Source organism: Pholcus phalangioides, unplaced genomic scaffold (genome assembly GCF_987345545.1).
Source record: "Pholcus phalangioides strain wild (caught in Gottingen) unplaced genomic scaffold, Ppha-v1.0 ptg000042l_1, whole genome shotgun sequence".
NCBI classification, from domain to species: domain Eukaryota; kingdom Metazoa; phylum Arthropoda; class Arachnida; order Araneae; family Pholcidae; genus Pholcus; species Pholcus phalangioides.
The window spans coordinates 19,706,129-19,727,937 of record NW_028301628.1 but is presented as its reverse complement, the minus strand read 5'-3'; the positions used below and the strand labels follow the sequence as shown (position 1 = coordinate 19,727,937).

At 37.6% G+C, this 21,809-nt stretch overlaps 1 protein-coding gene across 2 annotated transcripts in view; it reads right to left on the bottom strand.

Moving 5' to 3' along the window:
- The window catches only part of LOC149064606 (uncharacterized), a 51,206-nt gene extending 36,703 nt beyond the window's left edge, over window positions 1-14,503 (bottom strand). Inside the window, exons 1-2 of one of the 2 annotated variants that reach the window (XM_089254670.1) lie at window positions 14,416-14,503; window positions 5,660-6,669 (exon numbers count right to left, since the gene is read on the bottom strand). In XM_089254670.1, the coding sequence (XP_089110796.1) occupies window positions 5,660-6,400 (741 nt within the window). In that variant the 5' untranslated portion in view covers window positions 6,401-6,669; window positions 14,416-14,503. Of the gene's footprint in view, window positions 1-5,659; window positions 6,670-10,194; window positions 10,254-14,415 lie in introns of those variants that run through there. The other variant, XM_089254671.1, reaches the window with a different exon arrangement.
- Between the last annotated feature and the right edge of the window lie 7,306 nt (window positions 14,504-21,809).

Genomic DNA, 21,809 nt, shown 5'->3' with positions numbered 1-21,809 from the left:
GGAATCAAACATTGTCTGTAAAAAGACATTAAGTTCATATGGAGTATCTTTGAAAAGAGTAAGTCTTCTTGCATTGTTGTTGGGTGGAGGTGAATCCCCTATGTAAAAAAGAGGTAAAGTGAAGGCCCTAGCATTAAATCTATTCCAGGAGAAATTTATGAAAAAATCCATGAACATATTGATTTTTTTTTTCCTGAGAAGCAAGCTTGCTATGCAAATGGGAATGTTAAATACCAAAATGCTGATCCAACTATAAAAACAATGGATTCTTTATTCTGTCAGAAATATGCGGCTGCATAGGGACGACTTGCAAAGTCCTCACTCAACTTTCCTTATAGCTGTGTCCTAGCTATAAAAGAGTCCTTTATTCTGGGTCTTTTTTCCTTTCTTTTCTTCTTTTTGTACTAGAGTATAAAAGTCTACTAAACGTGTTTGTGAAAGGTGGAGGTGTTTTTGTGCCGTGCTTTTCTTTATTGTAAGAATTTTGTCATTTTTCATGCTTTTCTTTAACCACACACGAGCTATAGAAAAGACATTCGATCAGTACATTTTGGTTCTTGATCCCAGAGATATTGAACTTTTGAAAATGGCATTATGGCAATTAAAACATCAATGCGGGTCACTGAAGGCAAAACTGACATTGTTGAAAAATTTCTTGGAATCGCTAGTTGAACCTGATGAAGGAGTCGCCGTGCAGCTGCAACCTCTTCTCGCGCAATTGGACTTGAAGCTGGAAAGTCTTCGGAAAATGATTCCAGACGTTGCCAAGCTCCGTGACAGCTACTATGGTGTAACCGGAGATGTGGAACTTTTGGAATGACATATTATATGTGTCAGATTGATGATTTTAGCTAGGGCTTATTTTTCAGGGAAGGTCTTATTTTCATATGGGATCAGGTGCTATGATAAATAGCAGGTGCAGCGCAGCAAGAATTTCTGTTGCTAGAACACGGTAATCTTATTCACTCTTCTATAGCAAAAAACTTCAGAATATAATAAGGGTTTCATGACAAAAAGTTATCGTCTCACAGAATTTGAAGAAATGATTAAATTTAAAAACAAAAGGCAAAGAAAGAGAAAAATATAAATACCTTATTTACTTAAAAAATTTCTCAACATAATAACGTTGTGTCAACATAATAATTATGTGTTTTATTCCATTAATGCATTGAATGGACAGACTTAGATAGACAGAGCAAATTTTTGTTAACACTGAACTCTCTTTCACTGTCTAGGGAGTGCGAGTAACGAGAAAAAGGCGTCTCATTTCATTCTCTCCAACAACATGTTTTGAAAAAGTAGGATATTTATATATGTAATAGGTATTTTACAGAAGTCATGTAAAATGAGTGTGCTCCTAGTACAAACTTCTTTCTTTTATGGTCGTTAAGAGCAGACAGTTCTATGGGAGACACCCCCCCTCCTCCCTAATGCAGGAACGGCGCTCATGGACAGTGCGGCCATGTTAGGCAGTGCTCCGGAAAAGCCACCAAATTCGAGTTGAAGAGAAAAAAAAACTTTGTACACCAAAAAAAAAATCAGTGGTCAGTAATGCCAAAAATATGCACTTCGTAGGTAGAGTTTTTTTTCTTCTAGCCGCTCCTGTGTGTATGACAGATGTCAAATCCGGATTTTTGTGATGTGAAATTGTCATGATCGGCAACTGCTAATGATAATCACATGACTGTATAGTGGCTAAATGGCAAAACTGTGGATATTTTAGCTGGAGATTTTACAGATCTCGTTTCTTTCCCAACGACCTCCAAATATTTTTGATAATTTAAACGAGTGAACCAATTTTCTATTGGTAAAGGCTATATGTCCTTTGCTATTTCGCACAAAAGAGCATGTACAATCTTGTGAAAAACAAAGCGAATCTGTAGACATGTCTTTGAAACATGGGTAGGTAGCTGCAAAATTACCATTATTTTCGGTATGTAACCCGCAGGAGAAAAATATCCTCTCCGAAATCGGGTAATTTAGTATATAACCAAATTCAGGGGTTTTGATAGACTGCAGGTTATACCAATAACAGTACAGGACTTCCCAAATTCCTGCATTTGAAAAGCTACAGTGCATCAGTGGCACCTCAGTGTACCACAAACCAGAATTGTCGCACCATGTAGGAAGAGAACTGTTTGAGGTCATTCAAGTATTGCGTCAACATCGACGGGGGGTTCCGATTTGCTGATTGGGGGGGGGGGAAGGTTTAGATGATGCTTACATCATCAACCATCTTTTATAAAAATATGAGAAATATTCTTAATGACATCTTACTCAGGGTGCCAAAAATGAGAAAAACCTTTCACTTGTTTTGTGGGCAAATGAACTAACATTTTTTCTATTGATAAGTCCCCTACAGAGCCACTTTCGTGATCTCTAAATGTTTCACGAATCGAAGTGATCTGGAAATGTGTTACGTATCACTTCAGTAATCTGGGAATAGGCGGTGGGTAACTTAAGTGATGTAGAACAGCACTGGGAGCCACTTAAATGCTTTAAACCGTGCCACGTCACTGATCTCTAAATGTGCCATGGATCACTTAAATGCTCTGGAATTTTGCAACTGGTCACTAAGCGATCTGAAAATGTTCCACTCTGATAATTTTTAAAAAATTAGGTTTGACGGGACAGGCCACATCAGATAACCCCCAGGGCCACAATCGGTCCACGGGCCAAGTGTTTATCATATATGGCTTATATAGAGGGTGGGTGGGGGTGCAATAAATTTCTCAGAAATAAATTTTGAGTTCTTTAAATAGTATTGAAATTAACAGAAATTGATTATAATTATACCACATATAAAGGTATTGTCTTTCGAAATTTTTTTTAAATATTTTTTGCAGCAAAAAATAAATTTTTGATTGTTGGGGAGGGGCTCATGCCCCCTGTACACATCTCTGATCCCACCAATATGTGTTAAGAAGTGGGGGGGGAGGGCATTAAAAATGGCTAAAGATTTGTTAACTTAATACTTGAACGGCTCCTTTCAGCATGATTTGCCACAGCTCTTGCATCCTGTATTTGTTGCAGCATTTACGTGGTGTGTTTTCTGTGGTTAGGCACACAGTAATGACTGCTTACCTCTATTGTTCCAAGTTGAGCATGATTTTTTTTATTCGGATAGATGTATTGAAAATAAAATTTTAATACAAATTGTCTAATTAATTGGAATAAATAAATTACAAAAATCCTATTTGTGAAAACTGACTACTGGTATCTTAGAATGAAATTTTGTTTTGGTGCCCCAAGAAGATTCAACCACAAGCCGCCACTAGATTTGATAATGTGGATAGCATGACTCAGGATAAACTAGAAAAATCAAAACAAGTGCCAAACAAACTTGACAGGAATTCTTCAAAGAATTGTTTATTTTTTCCTCTCAAATTTCAAAAAATAACAGAAAAATATATTTTTTTGGTTCAGGTTTTATATTTTTGTGTTGGAATGGTTTTCTCCCCTTTTTTTTCTCTACACACAGGAACTGGTCCAACCAGAGCTATATGCAAATCAGCAACGGTTTATATCCAGTTTATATAAAGACATGACCCTCACAGGAACACGTCTTCATATAGACTGGTTTTTCTCTATATGTGTATCTGTCCTTTTTCCGCATGTATGTCAGGATTATGCAGACATGCTAACATTGACTTAAAGCTTGTCAATAGTGATGAAGGTTCAGCTTTGCAATGGGGTTGTTTTCTTCGTATCAGAGCTCCTACAATACCTACGACGGAACATTCTTTCCAATACAAGTTCCGCGAGCTCAACCATGCACTATGCAAATGAACCCAGGTCCTGACCTGCCTTGCAGAACCATTCAAAAACCTGTTTTTAGCCCATAGCATAGGACGGTTTTCACAGAAAACAGATTTATGAGCATTTGGCCATCGAGTTAAAGCACCGGGTTTACACGTGGCTTTAGAGATTGCCTTCCACACAGACAAAACAGATCTGCTCCTAGTTAAGGTCGAAACACACTACACTGACGTGATTTCACGTCATATCAGAGACATTGTGAACTCTGATTTGTGGAAATTGTCTGGCATGGGAATTCCACGGCACATAATTTTGACGTCACAGAATTCCCATGAATCAGAATCAACGTCTCTGACATGGCATGATAATCACATCATGTCAGCGTAGTGTGTCTCTGCCTTTAGTCTTCTCTTGAACTCTTTCACATGCGCATACAAATTCATCATTATGGTAAAGATCGATGCAATTTTAATAATAATAAAAATAACAAACGCCACAAGAAACTCTGACCCGATTTTTTAAAAATTGATTTTCGTAGTATTGTGAATGTCTTCCATAGCTCCGTAGTTAATTGCAGCCATCCGTAGGATTGTGGCAACTCTGGATTATGTTTTTTTTTATTGCCGGCAATTTTATTTTTTGATGATTGCAAATGATCTTTTTCTTTTGCAACTTTTAAGAAGTTAAGTTAGAGTTCAAAATGAACTTTCGATTATTGTTTTTTTCTTTAACTCAGTTGGCACACTCTGCTCCCAACAGTTTTCAAGAATTTTTTATTAATAAATTAATTATCTTAATAAAATTTAGGAAAAAATCATTGCAAATGAAGAATCTCAATTTCAAAATATTATTAGAATAAAAATAACTAATTAGACACTAAAAATCAGCATGTGATTTTAATTTTGTTGTACCGATGTAATATACGCAAGTTTAGATGTGGGACAAGTAGTGATTTGGCCGCCAAACAACAACTCTTCTTAAAATTCATCACAATAAAACACAACCGCTGTTTTTGATTAAAAATAAAATTACTGATAATTTTAATTATTCAATTTATTACTTGAATAAATATTTAAAAAATTGGTAGTTAAAAGATTTTTATTGCCATGATACTGACAACCAAATTTAACTATGATATATTGCATTTTAAAGAATCATTTTTTTTTCAATACTTGTTACAATTGTGCATTTAATTAAGAAAATGTCAATCATTATTTACTCCAGACTAGTAATGCATCATAATATTCATAAGACACTTTTTTGTCTTTCCTCTTTAGATGTTCTTTGCCACTTTCAGTAGTTTAATACACTGATACTTTGGCTTACAAAGATAATTCATTTCAGAATCATGTATGTTTGGCCAATGAATATATTGTGTATGTAATGTTTTACTCTAATATATTGTATATATGAGGGAGTTAAAGTCAAAGAGGTGTAAGTCTACTAATCCTCATTTTGAGAGAAAGAAGGTTTTACTAGAATTTGAAAGACAAAAGTGATAAAGGCTGTAAATGCCAAAAGGGAAGATGCCAAGATATCACAAAAACTTTTTTGCAGTCATAGGGACGTTCACATTTGGGACCACTTTACATGTCCTTTTAAACCACTAGAACTACCAGGCACTTTGGTACTGGTACCTTATCATTGGAAAAAGAACTAAAAAAAGGTGGCAAACTACCATTTCAGGTGTTCCTGTCATTCACCTGTCTTTTCCTTTATTGATCTTTTTTTAATAGGCTTAATTTGATAAAGCAGAAATTTACACTTTTTAGTATGTACATATATATTCGACATCAGAAATATTTTACTGTAATAAATATTAAAAAAGAGATTCTCTAATGGTAAATTATTAAGATTCAACTGTATAATTTATTTGTTTTAGCCATAAAAAAACTCTTACCCTGGCAGCTAATGAAGAAGTGGGTTTTTCCAACAAGTCCCATAAGCATTTTCGATATGGTGCACATCTACCAAAACCAAAGTCTTCTTCTTCCCCTTGCCGTAGTGATTCTGCTTCTTTCCGCATTTCCTCATAAACATGCTCTTTCTTCTGGTGATACTTGTGTTGGCAACATGATTCTAGGTAAAGTTCATCAATTCCCCAATAATCTAAGTCATCACTGAATGCAAGTACACACATTTCTTCCACTAAGTGTAACTTCCCAGTTCGATAAAAGTTTATAACTGCGCTGAATGAACGTGGGTGGCGATCAAAGAAATACTCATTGTCAATTAAACTATAATCGTCACAAATCTCAACAATAGCATCATGGGTGTTACAGTCCCTTAATCTGCCAAGACGTGTGTGGGGAAGACGTTCAAGAGTTTCCCACAAAATCTCATGCTTTACACCACCAACATTAATAATCACTCTGCGGTTGAGTGCCTTACTGCGAATGATCATGAATGATTCGGGTGGAAGAGATGTCACTGACCTAGACTGAGCACGATTTTGTTCTTGTAAAGGTGCAATCAGAGGTACGCTAGATCCAAACTGCTGAATCGCTTCAGAAAATTGAGGATGTGGCGGCATGGTGGATTGTTGAGGAGGAAGAGGTGTTAAATCAGTGTGACAAAGAGTAGCAGGTGTTAATGTGAAAACACCAGAACTTGTCCTTTCCATTCTGTCTGGGCTAGTCATCACTGACTGCCAATTTGTTTCAGATTAACTTGAGTAATATAATCAAAATTTAAAAAAAAATGAACATTTCAAATTTAACAATCAAATGGGTTATTGCTATCTTTTTCAGCAATCAGTTTTCATAGCATTGTATCATACCGACCAGTTAATGAAAAAATAAGTTTTCCACAATGATTTGGACTTTCCATCCTTTCAGATCTCCAAGATTGTATTTGTTTCTGCAATTCAGTGGCTCTCATAATAAACAATTCTTTGAACTTTTCATCTTTCTAAAAGAGAAAAATATGTTAAAATAAATAACTAGGTACAAATTCTATTAAATGTAAATTTTAGTCAGGTCACTTGAAAGTATGTATTTAGTAGATTTGTTCTGGAGAGCGGGTATCGTATAAATATGATGGGCATTGTGTGTATGGTGTTTGTGTTGCTAGGCAACGATTTTCATTGTTTCTTTCCAGAAGTTTAGTTTGTCAAGTTACTTGGTTTAATAGCTTCAGAACATACAAGTCGTATTTTGTAAATTTGAAGCTTGTTTTTTTATTATTGATCACAACATTGATAAAATGAGCCATTGTGATGGAAATAGTGATCAAGAAATAAGAGCCGATACATTATCCGATTTTTCGTATGATAGTAATTCTGAAAGTCAAGATAACGAAGAAAACAACGATGACATTATCCCAGTTCTCCAGTGTTCACTCGAAAAACTATTTTTAGCAGTTCTGATGAAGCAGATGAATGGTCATCGATTGACAATCCTCCAGTCCTTGAAGAAATTTCGGGTCATCCTGGGATAACTGATATGACTAATATTCCTGAATCCACAGTTGATTCAGTGAAGTTATTCAAAGGTGACAACTTTTTTAAACGATTTAAATAATCGTAGAGCATATATTTAAGTGTAAAATTAAAACGTTTCGTAGAGAAAAACAAAGTAGTTATCGATTTATTGCGATTTTACTTGAATGACCAAACTCGCAAAATTCACGAAAAACGGCCACTACATGCAAGTCCACGGCGAAAAATACCTATATGCAATGCGTTAAATTGTCTCATAGTCCTAATTCAAATTTACTAAAGGTGTTAAAACAGCTTCTTCATATCTTATTTTTAGTACTAAAAAAAAAGGCACAGAGTCAGCATTTTGTAAAAAGCCCCATTCATTCGCGATAATAATCAGCACTATTTGCACAATCTCTCTGCAGCTGATATATTGAGTGTAATTTATGCAATATAAAATTTCAAATTATGTCAAGTATGCTTCTATCCACCTCATGGAGATAATCACTCAATGATGAAAAACATTAGGATTAAAAATGTTTCTAAGCATTTCAATTGGCTGTTATATCTGATGTCTCCCAGCAGCTTTGGTCTTACTGCATAGGGAATGCCTGTTGATCATACACAAGTCCCATGATAATTCCCAACATACTTTCACATTTTTGATAAATGTAACATATTGCTCTTCATAATTAAATGTTACCAAGTAATTAGATAAATGAGCTGAACATATGAAACTAATTATTTTCTACAAGCATGTATTAATTAAACTTTTAAGTTGTATAATATTTTTTATACTCAGATTAAGATCTTCAACGGTAATTGAAATAATTTGTTTTAATATGTTTGCTTTATTAGAAAATTAAATATTGCACATCTTGGTGAGATATTTTCAATTAAAAAAATTTAGCTAAAAAAATATTGTTTTTAAAACATATTATTTCACAACAAATGAAATAAGCATTAATTATGTGTACTTTAACTAAACAATAACTAATGCACATTCTTTCAGTTTCTTCCATTTTTTGTCCAGGTTTTTCTTCCGGTTTTTTCCAGTTTCTTCCACTATCCTAGAAGAAACCCAACCCGGCACATAACCCTCTAAATATGCTGTTTTTGAATTCCAAAATTTCATTATATTTAATGGAAGTTATATATATAATTTATATAATATAAAGCTTATTATTTGATTATAGAAGTGACTTCTCATCAAACTGTAAAGTTTTTCACTTAGTTTTAAGTAGGAGGTTTTAGACGGAAGGGTTTTTGTTCAGTGCGGTAAAAACCCAGGCAAGTACCGTGGTTTTTACCATACTGTCCGAAATTTAGCCAACCCTGGTTATAAGCACCGGCTACTTTCTTAACACTTTTTTGCAAGCCGAATGTATTCTTTTAAGGGTTGAAAGTTTCTGGTTGTCCTACATACAGGACTCTGGCCCTTACAGAAGGGGGAGTGGTGCATTGCATTGTATTGTGCCAATGGCGAGGGAGCAGGAAGTTGTGCACCCTTAGTTTAACAAAACGTCTTGAAACGTATTAGTAAATATAAATTTTTCTTCGAAATTACAGTGAGCTGAATAAACCAATCAAATGGATAAGAGTGGCTTGTGGGTCGGAGTTTGTGCACCTATGAGTTAATTTACAGTGAAACCTCGATATAATGATATGCTGCAGACCAAGAAAAAATATCATTGTTTGAAAAACTCGACTTACATACGAATAAGAATCTCCCCCCTCCCCCCCACACCTAACTATAAAAAAATAACTGCTCAGCACTGCAACTAGATGATTGCTCAGCCAGGGCAAATACACATTTTAACACGTCCTTTTAATGTTGAAGGAGAGGTAAAAGGTCGAGATTTGTGTCCCTCCCCTTGGTCTGACACTCGAGGCACAGAGCAGCAACTGCCCTGTGATTGCTGACCAATTTGCATGCATAATCTCAATAACAATGAAATTTCATTGTCATGAGGCCATCCTTCCTCCGCCCATAAGACCCCCTAGCCATGTCCGGATGGGCCCATGCATTCATTTAAGACCATAGACATAAGATTAACATCCATGACGAGTTGAATATATATATAACACAACCATAGCATCCATATTTGGCGCAATATCTTCATACTTGGTGACAAACTCCTTGTAATGAGTGAAGAAAATTTACATCAGTGTTATTTGTGACTTTATTTAAAATAGGAAATGAACGCATTTTAATATACAAGAGCGATTATACTGTACCTAACATTCACAGACAAATTCATAATCAAAATTAGTGTGGTAATTCTATTTTTGCCATATAAATTTATTGTTTTCCCTATTATTTTTCCTTCTCTCGTGGTTCATAATACATAGGCATATGCAGGATCATCCTTTGGAAAAACAAAAATTTTCTTTCCTAGAAATTTTGAGATAGTTACCTTTCAAAACTCATTAAAATTAACAGAAATTTGTTAAAATAGCACACAGGGTTTTTTTTTTTTTTTTTGATATTTCAAATTTCTCAATCAAAATATTAATTCCTTTTTTTCTATTTTTTGGTTGGCTTGGGAAGGGGGCAAAAGCCTTTGATGACCCACATCCCTCATGTATGCCTCAGGGTCCTAGGCCAGATTTTTCATGAGACCGTTTTTCTGATTTCAAGTGAGATAACAATACATAAGTAATAAAAAGTGTGAACTGTGTTCCGGTCTTCCGAATTGGAGCTTTGCGAGCCATGGCCAGACCATCAAGAGAAAAATAAAACAAATTTGATGAGCCACAGCTATGAATTTGCCATAAGAGCTGAAAATTTTATTTTCATGGACATCCTATACCCAGAATATACACAGTTGACGAGTTGTCAAAATCTCACCAACTTTGCTCGTGAAATATATTTCTCATTCAAAGACAAAATTATCAATTTCAGATGCTAATCACAATATATTCATTTTAAATCAGTACACAATGACAATAAACATTCTTATTTATCTAAATAATGTACTTTAATGCATAACAAAGCAAAAAAAAAGCTTCACCTGAAACAAAATTGTGAGTCGATCCTTCATCTGTGGGACATTTCGCAGTACGAAGTATATATATATATAATAAATATTAATACGAAAAGGAAATTTAACTTGCACAAGTGTGTGTGAAAGGTAATCATGTCACCTTTAATAAATTATACATTGCAACCAAAAGCACAGCAGGATTTAGGCATATCTAGCAATTTCTTAAACACTCACAGTGTCCATCGAATGGGTAGCCATTGGAATAGCAAGGAATATTTCTTCTTACCACCAGTGAAAGTACCCACTCCTCACGTGGTTAGGTGTAGGAAACAAAAAGCAATCTTGCGTGCACAATCTATCGTTAAGACAGCACTGGGAGAGAAGTGACAAACTTTTTTTTCTACCGCAGTAAAAAAATTTTCCCCATGGGAAGATAAAAAATGATATATTCCTCCTTCTCTTGCCTTGCTACTGCTCCTTACCCATGGGTACCATGGCATCCTATTTGGGAATCAATTTTTATGTTTAAACAAGTTCAAGAGTGTTACTTTAAAGCATTGTACAAGCTGTACATTGCGCTGATTCTAATTTGTGAGTGGCCGAGTTCAAAATAATGAGCAAGTACTGTATAACCAAGAAAATATTTGTTTCCATTTTGATCAAAATTCTTTTAAAAAAAACATTTACAGTATCAAATGGTTTTTTCCCCCACTGTTTTGTTCTTTTTCGGCAAAGACTCATTCCTGATAATTTCCCTCAAGGTTTTTAGAATTTTCCTCTCATGGAATAGAGAAGCTGCTTTCATTGACTTAAACATTGCATAAAGGAGTGGGGGGGAAAAAACTTATCAAAAATCCAATAATTTTAAGAATTAAAAAGAAAATATTTCAAAAATGAGCGGTTTTTGTGGCATCAGCTCTAAAAAATTATCAAGTTTTGAGCAGGGCCGCAACACTAGGGGGGGGGAGCAGGCGGATCTCATGCCTCGGGCGATAGTCCTGAGGGGCGAAAAATTTCATTCTGAACCCACTCCTTTAACGTTACAAGGGGGCGTCAAAATGCGCGCTTGCCACGGGTGGCCAAGCATCTAGTTGCGGCCCTGGTTTTTGACCATGAACACTGAGCGAAAAATTCATTAACCCTTTAACCGGTTTGCCCGTATAGTGTACGGGCTACCCAAACTTGTCCCGATCTGGTTTGCCCGTACAGCGTACGGGCATCAATATTTTCTCCTTTCATTTTCTGGTTTGCCCGTATTTTTAATTCTTGTAAAGATTATTTAGTATCAATATTTTGCAACAGATGGCACAACTTGTCCATGAAACTAAAATGTTTTTCATCCGGGTTTTTTCCGAAAATATATATTTACATGTGCAGGTGCCAGGCCATTCAATAAAAAGCGTTTTTCTCTACGGAAGCAAGAATTTTTGTTCTAGTGTGTATGCAGCACTTTTTTTTGTAAATTGTTATATAAACTGTTGTAATATTTTTGGATATTATGGATGAAGCGAACGAAGAAGATACTTTCCTGTTAGATGATTCTAATACAGATTCAGAACTTTCTTCCAATGATCTGGATTATTCGTCTGATGACTCATCTGATGACACGTGTAGTGAGCTCAGCTATGAAAAAGAATTGAAATCTGCCAGAACTTTTACCAAGGTAAATGTGAAAAATCCACCTCCTCCTTGTCCTCGTTTCAAATTTACAGGTATTCCTTCTGTGCATGTGCAACTTGATGACAATTCTAATGTTCTTTCATTTTACGAAACATTCATAGATTCTGCTCTCATAAATACAATCGTGGAAGAGACAAATAAATATGCTAAACAGTGCATCGAATCGTGTGTCAAAAGAAAGTTCTCAAAGAGTAAATTTTGGGAAGAAACAACTCTGGAAGAGCTGCATGTGTTTTTCGCTCTAAATATACTTCAAGGAATTGTAAAGAAACCTGGAATTGATCAATATTGGAGCAAAAGGCATTCAACTTGCACACCTTTTTTCGCTCAAATAATGTCTCATCGTCGATTCCTTCTTTTGCAACGATATTTGCATTTTTCTGATAATGCAGCATTTGACCCACAAAATCATGAATACCCTAAACTAGTAAAATTTTGGCCAGTTCTGAAACATCTCAATAAGAAATTTAGCGAAGCGGTGACACCAGAGCGAGATGTAACAATAGACGAGAGCCTTATGCTATTCAAAGGGCGACTAGGATGGAAACAATTTATTCCCCTCAAGAGAGCAAGATTTGGAGTAAAATGTTTTATGCTGTGCGAATCAATTTCTGGTTATGTGTGGTCAATAATAATATACACAGGTAAAGACACAATTCTGAAACCTGAGTATTCTCAACTCTGCGTTTCATCTCAAGTTGTCTTGACAATGCTGGAGCCCTTGCTTCATAAAGGATACTGTCTTACGATAGACAATTATTATTCTTCGCCAGAATTAGCAGACAAATTGGTTTCATGCCGAACAGACACATACGGCACACTAAACCTCAAGAGAAAAGAAGTTCCAAGGGAAATGCAGGAAAGAAAATTGAAAAAAGGGGAAATTATAGCTTTTCAGAGAGGAAAAGTTACTGTGATGAAGTGGATGGATAAAAAAAACGTTTCATTACTTTCCACAATTCATAACACTGAAATGGAACAAATTCAAGTCCGCTCTGAGACAAAAGAGAAACCAAAAATCGTTATGGACTATAATAATACAATGGGAGGAGTAGATCGCATGGATCAAAATTTGAAAAATTTTGAAATTATCAAAAAAAGGGGGAAAAAATATTACAGAAAGATTTTTTTCCACCTTTTGGACATTGCTATATGGAACTCGTATGTAGTCTACTGTAAGAAAGGAGGGAAAAACACACAACTAGAGTTTAGACTTGAACTCATTGACAGCATTATTGAAAAATATCATTCAGGAATCAATTTCAGGCGTGGACGACCAGGTTCTGAGCCTAATCCTCTGAGACTGACAGAGAGGCATTTTATAGAAATCATTGCTCCCACAGATAAGAAACTGAGGCCTGCAAGACAATGTGCAGTTTGCTGTTCGAAATGAAATGAAGATGGGAAGAGAATCCGCAAAGAAACACGATATTTCTGCCCTGATTGTGACGTAGGACTTTGCCTTTCACCATGCTTCAAATTGTACCACACAAAAAAAAGACTTCTGAACAGTTTGGGGAAAGTGTAAACTTCAAAATGTATAGTAAGTCAGAGAGAAATTTTGTAACATATGTAAAATATTCCTCATACCATGAAGAATGTACTTTCAAAAAGCAAACATTTAGGGGTTTTTGCATTTCAAAATCATGAAATAAAAGATGGTATAAAAGTAATAAAATTGAAAATAAAAAAGAAATTCTCCCATTTTCTTATTCTATTAAGTATTGTGTTTAATTATATGCAGTAAAAAAATATGACTTTTTGGTGAACATTTCTGGTTAAAAAATTGACCGGTTAAAGGGTTAAAAGCAGCAATTACTTATGCTCCCGTCCGAGCGGATCACGTGATGAATACGGTGATGCCAAAATACTGTATTTTCCTTCTACAAGAACTCGCCGCCATCTATCGGGCGGAAAATAAAACGATGGCACAAAACCTTGTTTCTAATATAAGTTAGCCGTAAAAAAAAATTATATAGCATTTGTAGACTTGTTCCGAAAGATACTAATTTTAATTTTCCCGTTGTCTTTGCCTACCGCCTCTACACACGACCAAGCGTCACATCACGCCTCTGTGCAGTTGTAAGACGGATTTTAAGAACGAGACGAAAAATACGATCACTACCAAAACCATTTACGCTTTTCCTACTGGCATCTTTATTTTATTTTTTTTATGTTGTTTCACATTCATATTTCATTGGGGCTGAATTCTAGAGACACACGATTCACATCTAACAGGTACGTGACCTTGATAGGTCAACACACTCGAGCACTTTTAAAAAACACAAACAGTTCATTAATTTACTGCAATGTTAAAGGAAACATCAAATAGTGCGCAATTCTTATTTTTATTCTAAGACGTACATCCTTCTCACTGTTTTCTTGAGCACATTTTTTTGCGGCCGAAACTTTATACTGTGTGTATGTGATGAATATGACGGTGGATATCATTTTGCTTGTATATCTCGTGCAATCTGAGGGTGCCGCATGATAAACGTTGACGCGAACGCGTTCATCATCTGCTTAAGATAAATGCATGCTCTAGAAATCGCATATGATACTACTCACCAGCGACAAACAGCCACTACGGTCGATACGGTTCACGAGATTATCGCGTTGCTTCTGCTCTTACCGCCATTACGACCACAAAACCTTGCTCTAATTAGTAGAGATGGACAATCCGCTCATGAACCGTCTGGAAGAGCCGGCTCTCAAAAAGACCAAGCGACTGCCTTTTTTCGAAAGAAAAAAAAAAAGAAGTTAGAATCCCAAAAAACAGCTCTTCCATATTTGTATAAATAAGAAGAAGACGACGGCTGTTCCACACGAGTCTCGCCATGGGTTCTGCAAGAAGTGGGCCTTCTTTTTTTCACACCGAGCACAACTCAGGTCTGTCGTCATGGGCACCTAGGGAGTTGTGCCGGTAGTGTAAATGTGTGGACATAACAGTTTGAGCGCGTATCTGGTGTTGTATCTCATTTTCAGTTCTGCCATCTGTATTTTAGAAGTGAAGTGTAATGATTGAATATTTGTACCGTTTGTAGGCCTGTTGCTCTCTGTGGGTGAGACTTTTAGCGGGGAGATTGGTTCGTATTCACGCCTCGAAAGAAAACCAACTTAAGCCGACCACCAGTGGGGCGCCAATGGGGCTCGAACCCGTGACCTCGTAATGCGAATCCGTCACTATGACTACTCGACCGCCACAGCGGCTACAAGGGTGGGCTGGCAGCAGGACGGTCATTTCAACTATTTCCAGGAGGGGGCAAAGAACATGTACTCAATGTATATATATATACTAGAGGGGTTTCATAACATATCTTGTTTATTTCGTCCCACTTCATCAGCGTGCTATGGAAAGGGACATGTGAAAGCACAAGTTTACTGAAGAAGCGAATTTTACAATAATAAAGCAACAAAAAACAAATGTGATTCATCAACTATACCCCCAGAAACCTTCCCCATGGAGGGGGGGTCCCCAGACTCCAATTTGCTGAATTTTAATGGGCCCCAGACTGGATTTATCTCGGGCTACCGATGTGTTGCAAATTTTACAATGTTAAACAACAAAAGTCAATGAGATTCCCCAAATCTAGTAGTGGGGACCCAATACGCAGATTTTTAGTGGGGGACCGAGACAGAATTATCTCGGGCTTCCGCTGTTGCAAATTCTACAATGTTAAACAACAGAAAAGAATGAGATTCATTCAGTGCCCCCTAAAAGAAAACCTGTGACTTGGAAGCTTGTCGGTCATCCCCCGCTCCGAGTGCCATGAAAAATTTTCATTTGTATTCATTTTACCAATGAATAAAATCCAAGCCTCAACCAATTACCCGGGACACCAATTCGAATACTTTTAGTGGAGCCCCAGACCAGTATCTTAGCCAGGTTTTGGTCCGTGGGGGAGCGAAATTGTTAAAGGCGCCATTTTTTTGTCCGTGCTTAAGGCGCAAACTTAAAATTATGCATTAGTGGAAAAAGAACTTTATAAATTTCCCAATTTAAAAAAAATTAAATTTATTTTGTTCTTCAGTTGATATTATTTTTCAAATTATAAATTAATTACTTTTCAGTGTGTGTGTGTGTGTGTGTGTGTGTGTGTGTGAATATATATATACAATATATATTAATGTATTTTAATTTTTTAATTAATTTTAAATTCCATTTTATGTTTTGTGTACTTATACAAATGCAAACACCAAAAACAACTGGGAAGTCACCCTAAAAGGTAGTTGGAAAAAAATTTAGATTAAAATATAAAAAAATGATAAAAAGGAAAAAAATATTTTTTTTCTCTCTAAAATTATTCCAAGATATGAAAGCACAGAGCATCTTCATGCTTCCATTTAATCGCTTTTATCATGTTACACTCTTATCGTAAGCACGTATCACATGTACACTACTTTAACTACTTAATCGTGCATGTACTTCCAAGACTTATGGAAGATAGCAAGACAGATTTATGGAATTTCTAACAAATTAATGTAACGCCGGAAAGTTCTTTCTTATATTATGCATGACCGTAATGTATATATGATGTCAGTAGTATGTAGTTATGTATGGTTTCAGTTCGAGAAGTTTTGCCATCTGTCTTCCATATTAGAAGTAAAACTGGCAGATGCCTGAAGTTTCGTCTTATGCAAATACCACGGTGAAAGCCTGCCTGAGGGGCGCGGTAGCCCGGTCGATAAGATGCTCGCTTAAAGTACCAAAGGATGTTTAGAGGTGTCGCGATTCGGAGACCCGGTTCGTCCTTGTCAGAACACTTTCCTGACGCAGGGGTACAACAAAAAACGGCAACTTGACCGCAGCGAAAAATTGCTGCCGCAGGGAGTCCCCCATCGAGGGGTTAACGCACCAACCTGTCGATGAGCATAAAAAACAAGCTCGCCGTTCGGAATCGGCAATAAATTGTAGGTCCCGGTCCAATTAGCCCTCGTGTGCAGAAAATGACCGTGGTGCGACAAAAATGATCAAAGCCTGCCTGCTCTCTGCGGGAAGGCTTTCCACACGAAAGGGTTTGCATTCATACCTAGAAATTGAAAAAAAAAAAAAAGACTCCCTCTGGTCACCGCCACTGTGCCACTAGTGGGGTTCAAACCGAGGTGAATCCACCATGATGTCCACATGATCGCAGTGGTTATCACATATTACTAGATTGCAGACGCACAGAGGGTGGCCTGAATCCAAAAATGTTTAGGAACCACTGCTTCAAACGAATCAGTGTACGCTAGAAATAGTCGCATGCGTCCGTAATCTATTTAAGTATCTCTGAGGCGTGTTTGTAATGCCACTGCTCATCTTCTGAATCGAAGTGAAAGTGGCAGGTGTATGAATCGATTGAAATATTTTTATGCTATATTATCTACCGGCTTCCTTTGGAGATACTATTTGAAGGGGAGTTCTCTCTGCTCGAAGTTGAAAAACTTAAAAAGGCATTGTGCATAATATATGTATATTTATTTCTAGTGAAATAAATTCATTCCATGTTTTTTATAACAAATCAGAGGAATGGAAATATGTCCGGTAATGAATGGTACAGACTAGCGCAGGGGTTCTCAAACTTTTTCCATCCGCGGTGCCCCGTTTCTTCAATCAATGCTTGGCCGCGACTCCCCAGAGCAGTTTAACAAAGATTCTCTTTGAAAAACCTTCGGGATGCTCCGCGGTGCCCCCGACAAAGGTTGGTGACGCACAGTTTGAGAACCCTCTGGACTAATAAGTTCTTGGATTTTCCCCCTCGTAATTTGACCAGAGGGCCTTCGGGTAAGTAGGCAAACCTCACGACGCCATAGTTCATATTAGAAAGTATCGTAAGCCCTCGGATAAGCACTAATTGAAAAACACTAGATAATTTCTTAAGAGTAGACTCTCAACGTTTCGTGGACACTTACTGTTTTTCTGAAATAGTATAAGTATGTATCTTCAGTTACTTTTAAACTTTCCTCATAATACGTAGACAATTCCAGGCCCGGTCCAAGTGCTTCAAGTGCAAAAGAGACTTCATCAGGATGATATCCAGTTAAAATTTTCGAGAGTGAACTGTTAGGCAGGAATTTTTGAACAGGTAAAGGGGCTTAGAAAAGTCCCTTTGATGGTCGTAAAACGGCCCTGCGTAGACCACCAAACACCAATGTGTTGTAGTGGGAAATAAAGAAACAAATAACGCCCGGAATTCTGCTTTAAAAAGCGATGAGCATACACATAGTGCGTTTTTATTATTTTATTTATGAAATATTCAACGGATGTGTATGTGCTTGTGGCTCATCGCCACCCTTTTTTGAGGAACGTCTCAACGCGTTGGTGTATTGATGCGTGCTCATTCAGTTCTTTGTAGTGGGTTTTTTTTGCATTACGCCAAGGGGTTCTCAAACTGTGCACCGCGACACCCTTGTGCGCCTCCAATCTTCGTCAGGGTCACCATGGAGCGGTGAGAACCCCTGCGTCAGGCTATTCTGGGCAGTCAGAGATAAATGATGGCGAAGTCGGGGGGGAAGGCCACGGGTGCCGAAAGTTTAAGAAATACTGGGATTAATTGGAGGGGAGACATGTCATGAGTTAACAAACACACCGGCTATTTTTGCAGGGAATAATTTCGCCAATTCGGCACACTTTGACCTTTGAAGACCGGACACACCCCGCTTCCCATCTCATAGAGATATCGAAGCGTTCAATTCGGCACACTGCTATGCATGCATAGTGATGAAACAAACAGTGATTCTTGGAAACGAGAAATTACACCATGAAAAAAGGCAATGTTTCTGGAAAAGTCACATTTTAACATAAAACTATGTACTATCACCGTATATAATATAGTACAATATATTGTCGTACAAATATAGAAGACTAATTTTCTCTACATATCGGAGCGCTATTTGCCCAAGATTATAGGTTTTTTATTTACCCATTTTTAAGAAAAACTCTTCCAGAAACCCCCCTTTTGTGCTCCAAAATCTTGGGTTTTTTGAGGCTCAAAAGCTCATAGCTGTTTTCCACCTTTTTTCAGTCTTTGACACTGCCCTATACACAAGCTAGTAGCTCTTGCCAAGGCAGATAACCTGCAGATTACGTGGCATTTCTAGGCGTTATGAATCTAGCTAAGTCCCCCATTCACAAAGTGATATTTCTAGCCTAGAAACTCTAGGAACTCAAGATGTACTTAAGGCGCCCAAAGAAAAGGCGATACTTCTTGGAGCTTGAATCTTAGCCATTACTTCATAGGTTCAGTGGTCTGTCCGATATAGGTTCCCGTGTCTAATTTCTTCAAAAGGCGCCTTAGTCAATGCTCTTGGTGGCCCTTCAGAACAGAATGAGCATTTCGTGAACGTCATATCCTCATACCTATGAAAGGTATTTCTAGGAGCTCTATCGAGAACGACCAATAGCCAAAAAAAAAAAGAAGTGGGCAAGATTCTGCCCTTTAATAATGGGTGGGGAACAGAGGCTGATCTGAACATGCTTCCATATGAAAAGCTTGAGAGCAATTGTCAAAAATGGTAATGAAAACCTCCACTTTTTTTTCCTTCTCTTAAGGATTAGCACAAACCCAATCACTGTGAAACTGCAAGAGGCACAAATATAAATGTAGATTTTTTTCCTTACTCATCATTTTAGTCAATGAAGGTAGAAAATGAAAAAGTCAATATTTTTCAAGTTTTTTTTGAAGATCAAAATTCATTTAGAAAAATAGGCGCCAATGTAGGCAAAATTTCGATTGGGGGAGCAATCGCTCCCTCTGCTCCCCCCTGGCTACGCCACTACCCCAGACTATCGTTATCTCGGGCTACCGATGTTGCAGATTTTAGAATGTTAAACAAAAAATCAATGAGATTCATCCAGGGGCCCCGAAATAGAACCTGTCAACATTTCCATGGGGGCCCCGACCTGAAGGCTTGTCGGACATTCCCCCCTGTGTGAGGCTACGACAACTTTTCGTTTTTATCAATTTTACGACGAATAAAATCGAGGTCCCTCATCCAGTATCGAGGACCCAATACGCAGATTTTTAGTGGGGGGGGGGGGGGACCCAGACTGAATTTATCACGGGCTTCCGTTGTTGCAAATTCTACAATGTTAAACAACAGAAAAGAATGAGATTCATCCAGGGCCTTCAAAATGAAACGGGGTCCCCCGACTCGGAAGCTTATCGGGCATCCCCCCCGTGAGGGCCACGATAAATGTTCATTTGTATTCATTTTACCAACGAATAAAATCTAGGCCCCCAACGAATAAATCCAGGCTACGCAATTACCCGTGACCGAATTCACAAATTTTATTAAGCCCCCCCCTGACTGGATATATCTTGGGCTTCCGCTATCTCAAATTTTTCAATGTTAAAGCAGCAGGAAAATAATGAGATCCATCAAGGTCCCCTTGTGTGTGTGTGTGAGATGAAACCTTTTAACTTTCCCATGAAGGTATATGTGCAATCCCTCCAGGTACCCCGACCCTGTGTGTTGGGAGCACTGGTGATACATGTATATTATACATATACATACTTCTCGGCATGACCCCCACAAGGGCAGGGCTGACACAGGCCGGAACGATTCTTATCACTTTTTGATTTTTCACACTATAAATTAACCACAGAGAGGCCCGTGAAAAAACTGATTTGGGGGCTCGCCATCTATTCCAGCATATGCTGTAGGATGTGGGAGGGGAGCCTCTTGGTACATACATGCACATAACTTAGTCCGGATGGGTCCCGATATAAATGCAAGAGTTAAATGAAAACTAGATCCAAAATCGTAACCGATTTCCGTAACACAAAAAACGTCACCGACTTCTGTAACATAAAATCGTCACCGACTTCTGTAACATAAAATCGTCACTAATTTCTGTTGCATAGAAACACTCCCTTTTCGAGTTTGGGATTTTATATTATAGAGTAGATACCATTTAAAGTGTATTTTTAAAAGCCTGGGAGCGACATGGCCCCCCCTGACCCCCCCCCCCAAATGATGGGCCTGGCAGGCAGGGCTCTAGCCTTGGGGGAACAGGTGCACTTGGAAATTCAACATTTATTTATAAATTAGAACTTAATCTAAAACTGTTCCTGGAGGAACACTACAGACACGTGTGCACGCAGGCAACCACAAGCAATACACTAACGACCGTATTCACCCAAAGCCGCACTCTAAATGCAGCTTTGGTATTCACCAACACAGTTTAAACTGCAGTCGCAGATAAAAGGATTAAAGATTGAAACGGATTGGTTAAATTGAGGATTTTAACCAATCCGTGTCGATCGCTAATCGTTTAACCAGCGATTGTAGGTGAAACTGTGTTGGTGAATACTGCCGTAAAAAAGCAATGGGGGAGGGAAACAAACACGCAACTATATCGCTGCAAAGGAGATGCTGCCATCTATAGAACAAAGTAAAAACAACAACCTGGGCTCTAACATCCCACCCGGCGTTGAAATATTAATTTCAATCAATATCACAACACATAAATGAAATGAATAGGATTGGTATAAATCAATTCTAAGCTTTACAAATTCCCCAACATTGCATCCTAAACATCGTGCAAACAAGAGAATTTTTTTTACGTCAGGGATTGTTCTTGGAATGGAAGGGGACAAATTTTAGAGACGCTTCTCTTTATGACAGCATTCTTTGTCTTAACCAACATTCAACACCACTCGCACCTTTTGATCAGACCCCTTGACCACATATTGAATGCGACCCAGTCACCAACTACAAGGAGAGCTGTGATCTTCCTTAAGAAGGAAAACGTCACCTTGTTTTACATTGTCTTTGTCGAAGTACCACTTGTTTCGCTTCTGCAGTGTGTCCAAATAGTTCCTGTTCCATCTCCTCCAGATGCTCTGCACGAACTTGGTTGTACGCTGCCAACGATTCTCATTCACATCAATCAGCTCTGGCATAGTTCTGATGGGACGACAGACCAAAAAATGACCAGGTGCCAGGGCATTCATATCCTCTGGATCAGATATCGGTGA